General features: G+C 43.4%; 1 protein-coding gene across 1 annotated transcript in view; it reads left to right on the top strand.

Annotated features, from left to right (window-relative positions):
- Nucleotides 1-18,227, top strand: part of frem2a (FRAS1 related extracellular matrix 2a) — a 45,555-nt gene that overhangs the window by 21,369 nt on the left and 5,959 nt on the right. The window contains exons 4-16 of the mRNA XM_037468416.2: nt 1,178-1,408; nt 5,327-5,452; nt 6,082-6,333; nt 11,586-11,735; nt 11,852-12,061; nt 12,527-12,724; nt 13,152-13,316; nt 13,505-13,687; nt 14,660-14,790; nt 15,116-15,274; nt 15,895-16,198; nt 16,588-16,719; nt 17,061-17,392. Of these exons, the coding sequence (XP_037324313.2) occupies nt 1,178-1,408; nt 5,327-5,452; nt 6,082-6,333; nt 11,586-11,735; nt 11,852-12,061; nt 12,527-12,724; nt 13,152-13,316; nt 13,505-13,687; nt 14,660-14,790; nt 15,116-15,274; nt 15,895-16,198; nt 16,588-16,719; nt 17,061-17,392 (2,573 nt within the window). The remainder of the gene's footprint in view (nt 1-1,177; nt 1,409-5,326; nt 5,453-6,081; nt 6,334-11,585; nt 11,736-11,851; nt 12,062-12,526; nt 12,725-13,151; nt 13,317-13,504; nt 13,688-14,659; nt 14,791-15,115; nt 15,275-15,894; nt 16,199-16,587; nt 16,720-17,060; nt 17,393-18,227) is intronic.

Here is an 18,227-nt window from a genome sequence, read left to right on the forward strand (position 1 = left end):
GCTCCTTTTGTTTGACGCACGCTCCTGATGTTGAATCTAGAATCGATTGCTCTTCCTTAGTGTCCCGGATGATGGTGTTTTTGCGGCTGAATTTTTTGGGCTGAATATTGTAACCATGATTTTTTTTTGCGGCTGAATATTTAAATGTGAAAAACATTCAGATACATAATTTCAATGCATAAATATTCAGTGCTAGAAATTCAATCACCTTTTTCTTTCAATACCCGATGACACAGATTTACTTCCATACATAACAATCTTGAGGTTTTTGGGTCACATTTTTAACAGTTTTGTTGGGAGTTTGTGAATACATATAATGATATCCTATTGTATCATATAATCATATATAATCAGGAAGTAATCACAGTAACAGAAATGTGAATTAGTATGATTGTGAAAAAGCGTTTACTCCTGATGGTTTTTACCTTAAATTCTGCATACAATGCACACAGAACTCGCTGTGTGTATGATGCAGTCTCATCTGCATGTGTTTGTTGCCTTCCTTTTTATTTGTCAAAAAATGAAAAACATCCATTTTTTTCATCTAGAGGCACATGCGTCAACATGCCATAGCTCGGCTCCCCTTGTTCTCATGAGGCTCCATGGATGTTGACAGAGGAGTATGAACAGCCTATTTCCGACCGTAAATAACAATTATTGAGTGGCTTATGGCCCCTTGGTTTCCTCGATGAGCTTTTGATGTGAAACCCAGTAGTTCCAGTAATCTCTGCGAGGTTGAACAAGGTGTATTAATGAGCATGAACATCAGATGGATTGTTGTGAAGTGGATTCAAATTAAACCGCCTATAATAAATGAAATAAAAGACGTTTGAAGAGAAAAAGAAAGACAGACCTGCATGATTACCAAACCCTGGGGAAAAGATTGCGGTAGATGATCCATCTCAGCGAGGTGGAAGATTCTTATTTAAACGCTTCAGTCACAAACTCATTTCACACGTTCCCGACGCTCAGTGAGTGATCAGTGAAGAGAAATAGCACCGTCTTTTCTCACACCACTCTCTGAACAACATTAAAAGGGTGTGAATATCAGATCTGTTTTTTCATCTGTTCCACTCCCTCCTGTCACCTTTATAATGGTCGTTTTTTTTAATTTTTTTTTATCTGACCTCCTCTTCTTCTCTTTTTTTACCTCCTATCTCTTTCTCTTTCACTTCAGGCATTGGCACCCAGGATGGTAGTGCGATTAAGGATAAGGACTTCAAGGGCAAGTCGCAGAGGCAGGTCCAGTTCAACCCGGGACAGTCCAGAGCCACGTGGCGGGTTCGGATACTGACCGACGGGAAGTACGAGCGGGCAGAGACCTTCCAGATTTTGCTATTGGAGCCGGTGATGGGGGTGATGGAGTTCCCCGCTGCAGCAACAGTTGAGATCCTGGATCCGAGTGATGGTCAGTCCTTATATTCTGCACTCGGCACACATCATATGTCGCTTTAGGCTCAACACCTCCGATATTCCCAGGGCGATGGACGTTTTTCTACCCTGGCAGTGGCGCTTTCTAGCTACTGAGCGCGGACTATTAAGAGTCGGCAACTTCCCTCTATAATTAAAAAGCCCAGTTTGTCTATGGGATTCATATTTGGAACTTTGAAAGAATATAAATAATTGTATCAGATAAAAAACAATATTGATTAAATCTGTATTTTCCCTAAATGCATGTTTCTAGTCAGGTTGAGTATCTTTATTTCATGTAATATCCTTAATTAGAATATAACTGGAACTTCGCCACTGAAATTCTGCAGTACAGGTGAAACTCGAAAAATTTGAATATCGTGCAAAAGTTCATTTATTTCAGGAGTTCAACTTAACCGTCTACCAAGACATTTTAGAGCACTTCATGCTTCCTTCAGCAGACAAGCTTTATGAAGATGTTGACTTCATTTTCCAGCAGGACTTGGCACCTGCCCACACTGCAAAAAGATTTCTGAGATTTTGAATTTGGGGTTTTCATAAGCTGTATGCCAATAATCATCCAGAATTATATCAAATATAGGCTTGAAATATCTGTCTTTGCTTGTAATGAGTCTATATAATATATTAGTTTCACCTTTTAAGTTGAATTACTGAAATAAATGAACTTTTGCACGATATTCAAATTTTTCCCCTTTCACCTGTATTTGTAGAAATGTTTTTTTTCCTCACCAACAAACCAATACAACAGTCATTACGCAACCCACACAAAATCCCAACCACCACTCAAGTGTTCTTGTTTCTAAGGAATGAAAAAAAAAAGCCTCCATATACCACATTCATTTCTGTGAAGCATCAGTCAACTTGGCGCAAACACCTTGAAGAATTGGCAACATGCTGCTTTAGAAATAGAGAATACGTCGGATCCCCAGGGAATGAGGAGGACCATGACAACCAGTGGGGATTTGTTGTCAGTTTAGAGCGTATTTATTTTTCTCTTCGCCGTCGTGCCAAACCAATGGTTGGCAGCCAGATTTCATGTTGCTGTTCAGCAATGGTTAACTCTGGTCAAACCCTTATGGTTAAGTCAGAAAAGCGTCTCATCCACACCCACACAGACACACAAGCCTCGGTCCGTCTCTTTTTCACCTAACTTGTTTGTGAGCTGCCATGTGCGCTCTTTGTGAAAACAAACTGGCAACTCTGCTTCATCAAAGTCAGATCCACTCTTCTGCAGCTTCTTACAGACAGCCCCTTTTTGCATGTCTCCCCTCAGTCCAACTTTTAAGTAATTATAGATTTGCAAACAAAGATGGAAACAGTGGGGCTTCCATTATAGTGTTGCCCAACAGCTGCTGTCTTCATTCTCTCTCTCATTTGTCTTCTTGTTCCCTCCCTTTCACTATGTCGCTATCCTTCTCTCTCTCTCTCTCTGTCTCTCTCCTCTTGCATTCCTCCTCCTCAATCTATCCTCCCCTGTGGGTTAATTATGTGGCGTGTGGCGGGTGGTCTAAGGTTTGTTTTCTGTCACTCCGGGGATTGTCTAATGTGACAGAGATGTGCCCCTCTGTCCTCTAATGGACCAGTGAAGCTCCAGCTAGGCCTGTGGCATTAGCTGTTCTCAAGCTCGGTTCTCTAATGATGAAAACTGCCCTTTTCTGGTCTTCTGGTTAGCTCGAGAGTCCCCGCCTCCTCCGCAATGTGTCAGCCCGGGCGGCTTAGAGTAGGGGGGGAGGATCGCTGAGCTTGGAGCAAACACGTTTCAAAATGAAGCTGAATTTGTTCTAACAGCCGCCTCTGTGCCCGAGAATCTTTAGTGGTTTTGTTTTTGTTTTAGTTGTAAGAATGCATCTCCTTCACCACCCAACTGTATCTGCCTGTTGCCACTTTGATTAAGGGGTGGGCTTTTCCTCTAGTGCAGCTGTCTCTGGTCCACCCACTTCCAGTGCTGCAGCAGACAAAACATTATTGTTATTAGTGTGCGATAGCCTATAGGGTCACTCCTGTGAAACTGTGGGATTTTCATCATTTATAATCGAGGTGCAGCGCAGACTGCAGATGAAGGTGGCAGCCTGCTGTGTGACTTTTTGCTGCAAGTATTACAAGCATCTTGCCACATAACCTTCTTGCTTACTCCAGACAGCAGTCGTCATATGTCAGTAGAACTGGTACTTCGCTGCATTCCACACCAAGGTCGATCCACTAAACGTTGAATGGATGAAGGGAATCTGCTTTTTCATTTTTTTTCTTCTTTAGTTTTGAGATTGCAAGGCCAGCTGTAGCCAAGCACATCCTCGTGGAAGAGAGCTTTGTCTCAGTTAGGATTTACAATCTCCTGACTAATATGAGACCCTCGAAGTGAGGGACTGCATTGAGAGCTCGCTGCTGCTCCGAACAGTGTCTTGCTGTTGTTCAGTGTTTACATACATACTGATCAGTTGTAGGTCGGGAGTGTGTTTGGTTTTACATTCACATATGCATTTTTAGGCATTTAGCTGGTGGGCATGTTTTGGAAAACTGGTAAAGTAAAATGCACAAAACAACAGTCAGACAGTAGAAACAAAGGACATATCCCTGCATCCATAGAATATTCATGAAATTATTAATAATGGAGAAGTTCTAGGCGTAGAAAGGAAAACCAAACAGATTATTACATTCAAGATTTTGGCACGACTATAGCAAGATCAGGTGGAAACATTTTTCTGTAAAAGCGTGTTTTTTTTCAGAATTGCTGTTCGAGTGGGATCTTGACCCACTTGGCTGAAATGTTGGCTTCTATGACCCTTTGGTGTCATCTAGATGCACTCGAACAGCAAACTGTCAGGTGAAATGTGAAAAAACTGTGAGGAGAGAGAATAAGACTCAGGTAAAGCGGTGCGCGTGTGTGTGTGTTTGTGTGTAATAGGTGAAGACAGGAAGATAATCCCCTGCTGTGTGTCCCTTTACCCCCTGGGGAGTGACAGATTGTCGGCAACGATAGAAATGAGAAATTAAGGAGTGAGGAGAAGATTGAGAGCACAGAGAGAGAGAGACCGCTTTACGGAGAGTTACCGAAAGAAGACTGTCCGCAGTGCTTAAGATTGTCTTATGTTGATGACATCATCCAAAGAGAGTCATCTTCTCTGCTATTTTTTTGCTTTTTACTCAAACTCCAGATCAATGCTAGTTTGTGTTATGCGAGCAAACCAGTGTCTTGAAGCTGCCATCATTCATTCACTCTCTCATTCACACACTCACAGCGACGAGGGTTTGTGGGGTGGGGGGCGGGGGGGCACGAGAAGATCTGGGACGAGCTGAAGCTCATTCCACTCTGCTTGTTGTTTTTATTGGTCCCGGTGCGTCTGTGGAAAAGATGCTCCAGTATTTATTGTTTTTATAATGCCAGTAAGTTCTTTGCTTTGATAGATGATCCTTTCAATGGCTCTAAGTCTCTCTCTCTCAGTCACAAAGAGAGAGAGAGAGAGCAGTGGAGAACAAGAGAAAAATAATAGAGATAGAATTAGATGCTGACCCCTCGGCGTGTAAAGGAGTTGATGTGTCAAAACCCCACAGCCGCCCCCCCCTCTGTGGGATGGACTGAGAGGCTTGCGTGTGCTGTTGTCTGTGACACACCAGGCGGTGAGGAAAAAACTTCCAAAGGGGTCTCTTTGAAGAGTACCTCTGGTGGCGTCAAACCAAAAGCTGTCATGGGGAGTTATTTTTGAATATGAATAAGCACTCTGCAGGACTACCACTTCAATAGATCTGGAAAAGGAAATTTCAGCTGCTGCTCACTAATTCAGAGGCAGAACAAAAGCCTGTATCAGCCCTCGAAGGGCTAATGTACTGTGAATTTTGGCAGATTGTTATACATATCATATTTTTTCTTCTGACTTCCTCCACTCTTTCTCTCCTCCAGAGTCAACTGTGTTCTTCCCCGAGCAGAGCCACACAGTGGAGGAAGATGTCGGGGAGCTTTTCATCCCGGTGCACCGCAGTGGAGACATCGGCCAGGAGCTCATGGTGGTCTGCTACACGCAGCAGGGTACAGACGAGCCCCTTTTATCACTCTCATTGGATCTCAACTGCCTGCCGTGTGCCTCGATGGACGTTTTCTTGACAGATCCAATATTTAAATAGATAATGAAAGTGTTAAAGGTATAGAAAGGTATAGAAGCAGAAAGTACAATCGTCTTTACTGTTACATCAGAAATGTTCTTCCCCATTATATTTTGTCGTGATGATAATGTTCCCTTTTCTATGGTGGAGTGTCAGGGGCCTTTTTTCCTCCATTTGACAGTGCTGGTGAAATGTGTTTAAAACACATCGAACATACTAGAGTTTACTCGTTTCTGCATTCTCACAAATAGAAAGTTGCTTAAACCCGTCAGTACTGCGTGTAAATTAGCTGTTAGTCGGCCCCATGAAAGTTGCAGGACCACTCTCTTTGTTAGAATTCAAATTACTGCAATTACTTATCTGCAGCTGGTGAGGTGTGACAGTGTTTGAAGATGTACAGATTTTAGCCTGTATGTACTCCTTTCAAAGTGAAATCCCATGAAATACATTTGGAGAAGAAAAAAAAACGGTATTGCACACGCAAATTAGCTCAATTAACGCTACACCAAAGGTTTTAACTCGAGAAAACCTCTCTTTATGCATGTCCCTTCAAAGGTTCTGCCACAGGGACGATTCCCACCACCGTCCTGTCTTACTCGGACTACATCTCCCGTCTGGAGGAGCATGTCAGCGTCCTTCGCTTTGACAAGGGTGAACGGGAGAAGCACTGTCGCGTGGTGATTATCGACGACTCTCTCTACGAGGGAGAGGAGAGCTTCAACGTCACTCTGTCGCTGCCTGTCGGGGGCCGTCTGGGAATGCACTACCCCACCACCAAAGTCAATATCCTGGAAGACATGGATGATGGTAAGTCATGCTTGGCCGCTCTCCCGTGTCTCCATTCCTGTGACTCTTTCTGCGCAGCGATTATTAACGCCATAGCAAGAAATGTCGTCGAAATGTCGCTAAACACTGTTCCCCGTGAATGGGATGTGCTCAAATCACATGGATGAGACGTTGTGGTTGTTTGGGGGGGGCTTTGCAAAAGGTGGTTCGTTGTCAAAGAGAGGCGAAGCGGATTAAACGTATGGGCGCACGCGCAGGGCTTCAAGGTCACGCAGAGACATACACAGTAGGTTGGACACAGAGGGGCATGAATTTGACACATACAGGCACGTGTGACCGTGTTGTTTGGATAGCTGTAGTCCTAGACAACATGGCAAAATGTCCTCACAGTCAACATGGCGAAATGTCCTCACAGTCAACATGGTGAAATGTCCTCACAGAGGTCCAGTTGTTGGAGCTAGTTTACAGACTTACTGGCTGTTGGGAGCGTTGGAAACACTTTGCAATAGACTAATGGATTCAAACTCCCATCTCGCTGTCATTCAGACACCTTCTAACAGGCAGATGAATACATAGAGGATTTTTTCGGGGGGGGGGGCGACAAGCCTGCTGGGAAATACTTATTCCAATCGACAGGAGCACTCGTCCCCATCTCTCTATTATGGACGGATTGATCTACTTTATAGACTCACAAGGATTAAATGTCTCTTCTCATGTTCCTTTAATGAAATGCCATGTTATCGATTTTAACAATGACATGTTCTCTTTTTTTATTCTCTTGACTCTTTTTTTCAAGACAAAGCAGTACCGGTGTTGTAGATCTTAAAATGATTTATAGATTTTTATTTTCATTAGAACTGTAAACTGCAAACAACCCCAACTGAGTGTGCTGTATTTAATTTACTCTTTAACCAGTAGCCTTTGTTAGCTTTTATTTAGCCTGTCCATGTTGGCGCCTGACAGCTGTCCAGTATATTAATGAATTAATGAATAAATCATTTATCTATATTATGTGAAATTAATTTCTTTTCTAATTGGTTCATATTCAGAGTAATGGAAAATGTACTAAAATAGTTTCTATTGGGTTTTATTTCCCATCTTATTTCCCATTAATTATGCCATTGTAACCTAAGTATAGTGGTTGTTACTATAAATCATACTTTTATTTAGTCACAATTTGTTTGAATTAGAAATAATGGTGTCAGTGAGGACTTGCCATTGTCAGACTGAGTTTTAACAGAGAGCTCATTTAAGCATACAATTGTGCCAAATTGAATGTGTGTGTATGCTTGTGTGTGCGCTGAGGCATCTTGGGGCAAGTTAACAAGAAACACGACACACTGTCTCATTGTTAGTTTAATGTCAGAAGACTTCAATCGTGGTGCCGAGTTCAAAGGAATAGAAAATGTGTTTGTTGAAGCCCAAATCCAGTGAGAGATGATGTGTCATTCTCAGCCTCCCAGAGGATAATACACCATCTGACAGCACACTAGTACCTGCACCCAGGCAGTCAAACTGCCCCCTCCTTCCTTTTAATACAACCTCAAGAGCGTCCATGGAGGCCTGCGTCTGCTCTGCTCTGCTCTGCTCTGTGTGTGTGTGTGTGTGTGTGTGTGTGTGTGTGTGTGTGTGTGTGTGTGTGTGTGTGTGTGTGTGTGTGTGTGTCTGTTAGTGCACCGATGATTCACTGTTAGACCTCAAATTCTGCATCAAAGGCAAGTTGTGAGAAAAAGCACTTGTATAACTCCAAGTGTGACTTGCCCCATTTTTCCTTCCCCCAGGTTAAAGTCAAGTTCAGTCCACCGTTCTCCTTCCATCTATTTCCCCACTCTCTCTCTCTCTCTCTCTCTCTCTCTCTCTCTCTCTGTTCACACGCACACTTTCTCTCACTTTAGCCGGAAAAAAAGACCCAGGGGTGTCTGCTCGATTTAGTGCTTTATCGGATTAAACTGTACAGTACCTGTCTCCCTGAGTGTTGCTCGCTCCACATGGCTGCACACTCTGACTCAGGGAGTGTGTTGTCATCTCCTTGTGCCCCGTCTCAGTCGGGTACATGTGGCCACAGCTGAGTACGTAGAATTGTAGATGAATTGTAGTTTTGAGTTTTTCTTGGAAACCCAGTCCTTCGTTTCAATAGATTACCGTCAACCGTTGAAAAAAACAGGTTGGGTGCTGGATCAAATAAATATTTTTTTAAATCTTAACAGAATCAGAGAGCATTTTTTTATACTGTTTAAAGGATTTGTTTTGCTGGGTAACGTTTCATGCACAAACTGTGCTGGTATATCTGCATTGTGGGTATTTAAGATTCTTTCTACTGGTTTTCGAACCCGGCCGAGTAATGAAAATCCTTCTAACCGAAGGTATTCTGTGTGTATCCGTCTGTTTCAATTCAGCTGAGACAAACATCTTACACAAAATATTTTCAATTAGCAAACAAACAGCAAGCAGACTTTCCTTCGTTTTGCTTCCTGTTGAATAGAATTTAAGAAACAAAGAACTTTTTTGTGTTTCGGCTTGTGAACAAGAAACATTCAGGGCACTTTCAGAACATTCTAACAAAAAATCTGAAGAAAACATAATTTAATAAGTCTTCAAAATCTCCAGGTGAAATGTAGGACTTTATTTTAGCGCTAGTTGCAGTTCCTTTTAAACCAACTCCTTCAACGTGCATTGGGGATACCTAGGGTTAAGTAGCAACTGCGTTGTGTGCTTTAATCACAATATTTATGTCACAGGAGACTAGAGTTAGTTTTGAAGCTGCAACAGTGAGAAGGTATTGATGAGGGCGCTAGAATGATCTTGGCTGTTAGGAGGTCTATTCAACTGTGTGATATAGAGGACAAGGATGGGGCCGAAATTTGTAGCAAAATGCACCGTGATGAACTGCTGCATCTTCAATCACAGACTGCTTGTCAAACCAAATACCAAGTATTTGGACCCGTGTAATATGAGTGACATTTAGAATTTTAACGACAAGAAAATCGGTGCCACTGGCGGAGTCGGAAAATATTATGCACTTAATTTTTTTCTGCGTTTAGAAATAGTCTGTGATTAAGTAGTGATAAGTGGAAACGCAACTGGAACACAAGTTCGGGCCTGAGCTGGGAGTGCAGCATTTAAGTATTGATCAGGGCGACTTTTGAAATTCATGTATAATAAATACAGCGTTGGAACAGAACAACTGTGGTAACTCTTCTCAAATCGTGAGCTGCCTTCATTGAGTACCACGAGCAGCAAGAGCCCAAGTTTGCTCTGCAATGAACCACATTACATGACTGTAGTTTGCAGAGCATGAATCGCACAAAATGGTTAAACCAAATAGACGTTTCAATAAGATCCATACATTTACAGTACTGACACATTACTCGGTTGTTTCCAACATTTTAAGCCTTTTAGTATCTATTTGTCACGGTTTGGGTCCTCTTCCTGTCTTATTTTGTAGTTTTCTTGTCTCTCGTGTCTCTGGGTGAGCTTCACTTCCTGCCTTGTCCTGTGATTGCCTGATTGTTTCCACCTGTGTCCAATCACCTGCACCTCCCTTGTGTATTTAAGCCCCGTGTGCCTGTTGTCCCTCGTCGCGTCTTTGTCTACGTCAGTCGCTGTTGGAGCACGTCTCAGTTTGGTCAGAGAATAAAGAGCACCGTTTTTGAGAATCCTGCATTTGAGTCCTGCTTCAGCCTGCACCAGCACCGATCCCTTGACACTATTGGTTTGTGGACTGCTTTTTTTTTTTTTGTTCGAGGGGGAAATTAAATTGTCCAGTACTTCTTTATTAAATATTTAACAAATATTTAAAAAATCTGTTTAATAGACAAGAACAGTATCTTCTGTTTCCTGTTAATATTTACAAAGAGGGCTTATTAGTCGCCTCCTTGTGGAAGCACCGCTGTGAATGTAACTGTATTTAAAGGTGCAGTTAAACGCAAATGGCTCCAGACACCCACACAAAGTAATTATCAAGATTTGGTTTTACACCTTCTCCAGCCCTCACACACACTTCAGAGTGCCAAACCCCAGGCGTGGCCCCGGAGGGGAGAGAGGATGCAGTTCTCGCTCATCAGTCATCACTCACTCCTTCTTTTGGTGTCAAGTATTTGTCGTCGCCCGCGGCGGTGAAGACATGTGTGAATGCAGACATGCGTATTAGCACGGGCTGCAGAAGTTTCCTCTTTGGACACACAAGGAGTGTGTGGTAGATTGTGCATGTAGTGTTTACAGCGTGATACCTGTTCCCACATCCGTTGTTGAAGCATGCATTTACTTAACAATGCCTTTCACAAAAAACACAACTACCAGCCCCCGCGCTACTTACCAGAGTATTTAATTTGTCTCATTTTCCCACCTACTCAATCAGTAATATTCCTTGTACTGTGCCATTGTGCAAATACACAAATTGTATTTTCATTACAATCCAGCACTAAAAAGATAAAGACAGAAACAGTTTATACATCAGTCAAGTAATATTCAGGAAAAAAAAAAGATATATCTGGACAGCTAAAGTTTTTGATCGTGACAAAAAATGATAATACGCATTCTATTTTTGGACCATACACCTGAATATAAGAAGGGAGCCGAGTGGCAGCTTAAAAGGTAAAATAAAGAATTCTCTGTCACTTGACGTGGGGGCTGTGAAAGATGAAGCCGTCAAGTACACATTGGACTGCTTCCACTCTGCTGCCTCAGGAAACAATGCCAGTTCAAACAAGCCTTTGAGCAGTCTGGAGGGGGGGCGCGTTCTGTCTCACTCTTTTACTATAGCACATTCAGAGAAAGAGACTAAACACACACACACACACACACACACACACACACACAGAGAGGCCTTGTTTTTCCGTGCTAACTGCATCTTTTTGTTGTTGAAAGAAATCCAGAACAATGGTAACAATGAGGTGGGATGACAGGCCTGGAAAGGTCGCGCTTCCCTGCAGTTCAGACTTGAGACTAATAGGCTGTCGCTGTTCGACCTCTGTGTCCCGCGGCTGGCTTTGCAAATGAGTCATGTCAGATGGTCGCTGACAGGAGACAAGTTACACTAAACGCTGAACCATAAACAACAACAACCATAAAGTAAATAGAGAAAATGCATATGAACTGTAGTTTGGTACAAAAATGTAAATCAACAGTTTGAGATGAAGTATGAATTCTGTTTCAAAACAACAGAAGACGATTAACAAACACTGCTAATGTGTACTAAATATACTTCTACTAATAGGCAGGATTATGAAAAAAATAGTGCCAATCTGATGATTTCTCTTCTGTTTGCTCTCCAGCTCCAGTGTTTTACTTTGGGAATGTAAAGTACCACGTTGATGAGAGTGATGGATACGTGGAGGTTAAAGTGTGGAGGACGGGCAGCGATCTGTCCAACACCGGAACCGTCACCATCCGCTCCCGTAAGGCCGAGCCGGTCTCTGCCGAAGGTACAAGCTCAGTCGCTGCATGTGATTTACTAGAAATGATTAAATCGACAAATGAAAGCATCTGTCTCCGCTGTATTGATCTACTCAAGATCCCTCCGTCTCCCTCCTTCCTCTAGCCGGTATCGACTACGTGGGCATCAGTCGTAACCTGGACTTCGCCCCGGGCGTCAGCATGCAGGCGTTCAGGGTCACCATACTCGACGACCTGGGTCAACCGGAGCTGGAGGGGACCGAGAGCTTCGAGCTGGTTCTTCGCATGCCGGTGAACGGCATCCTGGGAGAACCTGGGAAGGCTACGGTTTTCATTAATGACTCTGTGTCTGACTGTGGGTGACTTGATTTTCCTAGAATATTTTACTTCATGTCTTCTCACCTTCAGTATTTACTTTAAAGAGCTATACAAATAAAATGTATCATTAAATATTATTATTTCTATGCTAGTGGTGCGGGTCCAGAAATGGTCATGTCTGCCTAAATAAATAATGAATACAATGCAACACATACTAAAAGCATTCCACTCAAACATTGGAAGCTTTGAGAAAGAAATAAAAACCTTACCAAGTATACTCCCAATGTGTTCGGGACGTATTTCATTCAGGGCGACCTCATAATTACTTTCACCCTTTTCTTTGACTTAGTATTCATAGTTTCACAACTTGTCTTACCTATTTTCAGTCAGAAACAAGCTGCCTTTTGATTAGCTATTTAAAATCACTCCAGTCGGTCAAATTTTCGCCCAGACGGCGTGAAATACGCCATTTACCCTTTATGATTGTCTTTTTGACTGACAGTACCAAAGGTGCAGTTCCGCGAGCCGGTGTACACCGGCGAGGAGAGCGACGGTCACATCACAGCAACGGTGTACCGCAGTGGCGACATCAGGCACAAATCCACCGCCCGCTGCTACACCCGCCAGAGCTCCGCACAGGTCACCTCCGACTTCGACGAGCGACCCAACACAGAAACCTCCATCATCACCTTCTTACCAGGTATTTCATTAATCACAAGTTTATCACACTGTGTTTTTTTCCCCCCCTCAGTTGTTCTAGTCATTTTGTGTTTTGAGAGTTGACACCCTTTTAATTAAAATAGACAGCTCCCACAAAGAATCTATTTATTTTTTGTCACACTTTTTTTTTCTTTTCTAAGTGCTATGTGGATTTTAGCAAGGGTTTGCAAGTTTGACTATTTCACACATTTTCTCCTGCACCTTTTCGGTATATGTTTGACAAAATATGTTCAAACAGCCATCTAAACTCTTTGGGTGGGGGGTGGGGGAGGGGGGCACTGTGGGTCAAAGATAAATGAATACAGTTTGACATCCAGTAAAAATAAAAATAAGAATTATTGCAGAATTCCCATTATTTCTCCCCCCTGAAATTTTGTACTTTTCACATCTACGCTTTCTGGTTCCAGGCGAGACGGAGAAGCCGTGTGTTCTGTCTCTGGTGGATGACACGCTGTACGAGGAGGGAGAAGAGCTGCGGTTGGTCTTAGGGGACCCGAAGAGCGACTTGCCGTTTGGAGCGGCGGTGGGAGCTCTGAATGAGACCGTGGTGAAAATCAAGGACACGGCTGACAGTAAGTGTAATTTATGAAAGGAGATGGAGAGAAATAAAAGAATTTGTTCACCTGAACACAGTCGGTTTTAAAACATGGTTCTTCATCAGCAGTGATTTTACATTTTAAATAATGTTAAAGGGAGTGATGATTAAATGTCCACAATCCCGTAATGTAATAATGACGTTCTCCCTCTCTGTGCACCTCAGAACCCATCATTCGTTTTTTGGAGACCAAGCTCAGTGTGAGTGAACCGAAGGAAGCCGGCGCTGTGGCAACTGTGAGGATCCCTGTGGTACGAGTGGGTGACACGTCCAAAGTGTCAGTGGTCCGTGTTCACACCAAAGACGGGTCGGCGATCTCAGGAGAGGACTACTTCCCCGTGTCCCAAGGTCACACTCGCACTCATCCTCTTCTGTCTCGCAGGGTTCAAGCTACATTTTGGGGTTTTAAAAAAAAAAAAACTAAATTAAGTGACAAAAATGGTGCAATGCAGTGCAGACTCAAATCAAGCTCTAATAAAACACAGAGGTATGTGCCTGATATTCACAGGGAAAGAAGGAAATAATGAAAACCAATGTATGAATGCAAACAGTACCAACAAAAAAATAAATGGGCTTAAACATACAAAACAACAGTCCTACTTCTTTAACACGTTAAATGTAAGTTCTGCTAGTGAAACAGCCCAATACAATAACTGTCTGACCTGCAGATATCCTTCTGGTAGATTCCTCTGCATTTGCAGCAACTACAATAGTGCAAGACTTTTTTTAGGAGTGTTGAATTAATGAAAATGGGCATAGGGAGGAATTTTTGCGCGAGTCATTGAATTTCTATTTTCATACCAAGTGTAAAAAGGTAATTTCTGCAATAGTCCAGCGGAGGGTCATGTCATTTTTAATTGAATTTCAGTATACTTCACGCTTTGTCAGCAGGGTGAAATCCCTCTCTATCCACTCAGCTTTAAGCGCAATGAACCTTTCTTGGCTTTATCATGGCTTCAGATATTTACATGCATACATTCTGTCAATTCAAATTACACCTGCCTACCGACCGTTAAAATCTTCCAGCAGCTATCTGTCACACAGCGTTGAATTTCACCTTTTATTTATTACCTACCTCACCGGAAAATGGACTATTTCTGTTACTATGTAAATAAAAACGTGCAATGTGTTTTTTTTTATAATTCACTAAAGTAATAAAACATCAATTTTTATGGAAAAAAAACCCCAAAAGAGAGAAACAAGGCCTTAATGTAACCTAACTGTCTTTAATTCTCCCCAAAATACAACAAATACTAATGCAACACAGCTGTTCCAATGATGATATGTTTGAAATGTATTTTTGTATTTTTGTTTGCCCAGACATTGAGTTCAAAGAGGGGGATAAGCAACACATGGTGCAGGTGGAAGTGCTTTTTGATGGTGTCCGGGAGATGAGGGAAGCCTTTACTCTTCACCTTAAGCCTGACGAAAACATGGTGGCTGAAACTCAGGTCAAACACCCCACAACAAATAACATATCAGGATTTATTTTATATTTTTTGATTTCTTCTGATTTGACCCATATCCATCCAAATCAGTCCTATTGGCATGTGTTTGTGTCCTGGCCCAAACATTTTACAATAATTAATAGATTATCTTTAAAAGAAATAAGGCAGAGTGAGACAAGTAGTGTAAATAGAAGCCAAGAATCATTCGTGGTTGTGAGATTGTAAAGACATCCAGCTCTGCAATAACATTACATTGACAGTAACTCATTCACAGACAGCACTGTGCCAGGATACCTCGTTGGTGTGTAATCTCTCTTTTCTATAACAGGTAACTAAAATGATAGTTTACATCGAGGAGACCAACAGCATGGCGGATGTCACGTTTCCCTCTCTGCCTCACGTGGTATCACTGCTTCATTACGACCACGTTGCCAGGACACCACACCACCTCAGTCCACCAGCCGGCTACCCTGTCATCTGTGTCACAGTGAGTGAAACTCAAACCGTGATCAAAGCGACTTTACAAATACAGTTTACTTTTTTATTCGCAGAGGAAACTCTAACTTGGCACTGTGTGGGCTTTTTGTGGAATGGGGTAGCCGGAGCTAATCAGGACCCACGTGCTCCGAGGCCCATCGTGTAAAGCTTCCCTTCCAGTGTTGGCCAGTCCATCACTAAAAGACCCATTACACAGTTTAGTAGGCTACACTTCCACTCTTGAACGCGGGCTCGCTGAGACACTTCAAGGGATCTTTGTGAAGTGTCGAGTCATCTGCTTCTCAGGTGACTCAGGGGCACAAAATGAAACAATCTTGTCAAAACTCAAGCGTTCAAGGGCTGAATCGGGAGACCTGGTGTCAACAGGTTCACAGACATTAAAGACTTAACCTTTCATCTCGCACCACTATTTTTCTCATTTTAAAACATGCAAGTTTAAGAGCTTGACAATAAAAACCCAGCACACTGAAACATCTGAACCGTTGCATACTCGTTTGTATTCTCCACCTCTTTTTCCCTTTGTCCTCCGGGATCTGCTTTATGTTCCCCATCTCTCTGCTGTCCCTGCCCACCCACCCACTCTTACTCTATTCCCTATCCATCCTCCAGGCTTGCAACACCAAGTACCCAGAATATGACAAGACGGGTTCCATCTGTGTGAGCGAGCACATCAACAACACCTTGACCCGCTACCGCTGGCTCATCAGTGCCCCAGCCGGCCCCGACGGCGTCACCAGTCCCATGAGGGAGGTGGACTTTGACACCTTCTTTACGTCCTCCAAGAGGATCACATTGGACTCGGTCTACTTCCAGGCGGGCTCCAGGGTCCAGTGTGCCGCTAGGGCCGTTAACTCCAACGGCGATGAGGGTTTGGAGCTCAGTAGCCCCATCGCCGCTATCAGCCGGGAGGAAGGTGAGGACGGGACCACGAAACCTTTTTGTTTTCTGAAGGAGGAGTTCAACGGGGATTGCGTTGCAATCGGAACCATACGGCTTGGTTCTCCAAGCATTCGTGAATGCTCAGGGATTTAGGATCTATATAAACAGTTCCTACTGTGCAGAACAGCTGCATAATTCTGAATGTTAGGCAAGGATTATGAGGAAAATGTACTAAATGTGTGAATTTTACAGAACTGAATAAATAGTTCTGGGAAGTTAGCGTTTTGAGCATTAATAAATGTTCAATTTGTCATATTTTATAAGATTATCATACGCTTTGTATGTTTGCCTCCAGTCCTTCAAAGTGTCGCAGTCCGTCCTTGCTTTCAGAACCTTCCCTCTCTGCTCTTCTGTCAAATTAAGGTATGTGTCAACCACGCAAGATGGGGACCGTTGGCGCCGAGCCTTTCTCTGCAAAGCTACGCTACACTGGAGCAGAGGACCCGAAACACCCTAACCTCATCAAAGTGACTGTCACCATGCCTCACATAGACGGTAGGTGAAGCTGCAGGCTGGACTTCCACCAGCGATGACGTGGAGAGTAATGCACTCTGTGTAATGTTCACGTCCGTGGATCCCGAGGAGCGTGACAGCCAGGATGTAGATCCTGCCGGGTTACATCAAAACCCCCCTGCAGAAGCCCTGCAGCACACCCGCGACTTAATATTTCCTTCTTGATTTTTAATCAGTGCCCTTCTAGCTCGTCTCCAGGTTTCCTTCTCCTTTTTTTTTCGGGTGCTCCCCTGCTTTTCTTTTCATCACTTTTCAAGTTTTTGAAATAGTAATTTCTCTCAGTACTGGTATCAAAGAGAGCTGCACCTTTTCTCTTCTTGCAGGCATGCTCCCGGCAATCTCCACTCGCCCGCTCATGAACTTTGAGCTGACTCTAAGCCCAGATGGAACCCGGGTCGGAAACCACCGCTGCTCCAACTTGCTGGACTACAACGAGGTCACCACAGGTCACGGCTTCATCACCGCCTCGACGCGAAGCCCCGCGAGCGTGGGAGACACAGCGCCCTATCAGTTCAGCAGCTCCCTGCGTGGGAACGGCACGCTGCGCTTCTACCAGAACCTCAACCTGGAGGCCTGTCTCTGGGAGTTCACCAGCTACTACCACATGTCTGAGCTGCTCACAGACTGCGGAGGCACCATAGGGACTGATGGACAGGTTTGTGTGTGTGTGTGTGTTTGTTTCCCTGCACGTTTGTCCACAACTTATAAATTCCAATCTAGGGTTTGTACGTACATCTGTTTGACTGTTTAGTGTGTGTTTGTGTCCACCTGTCTCCGTATGTATGCTCAGTCCATTTAGGGGATTCGGAACGAGAGGGTTGCACAGACAGCACAGCGCCATGTGTGTTTGCCTGCGTTTTACGTCTCATTCACTTAATGTTTGTGTGTGTTTGCCATCTCCGTGCAGCAGGCTGTGATTGTGTGTATGCAAACACGTGCACAAAGAAGCATGCACGCTCAAACAAAGTGTTGCCAACATCGCGTCAGTCATTCCCTTAATGCTCACCACTGCTACAGTATCAACACGGAAGATTGGATTCAATGGAAATTTGGGAAATCACAAAACGGGAATTTACTTTATGTAAAATCAGCCAGCTTCCGCCAGTTTTTCTTCTTTTATTGACTTGGTGTCATCACAGTTTAACTCAACACAGAAATCAACTGTGGCATTTTGTGCCGGCTCGATGCTTCAACAAACTTCCTGCAGCCGTTTGCTGTTGCTGCGTCAATTTGTGTTGGTTACTTTACTTGTTGTTGTTGTTGTGGATTAGGAGACAGACCCTTGCTCTCTCGCTCGTGTCCTGCTGCTCTTTTGTGCTCCGTCAGCCTTTGATCTGTGAGCTTCTCGTTGCTGTTGAGACTGCTGAGAGTTTGGGGTGTTTTTTTTGTGTGTGAGGAGGAGATAAAGAACAGATAAGAAAAAGGATTTTCTTTTCCTCAGTCTTCCACACATAGATACACATAACGCCAGTCATCTTTCAAGACCTCGA

This window comes from Pungitius pungitius, chromosome 16 (assembly GCF_949316345.1).
Source record: "Pungitius pungitius chromosome 16, fPunPun2.1, whole genome shotgun sequence".
NCBI lineage: Eukaryota > Metazoa > Chordata > Actinopteri > Perciformes > Gasterosteidae > Pungitius > Pungitius pungitius.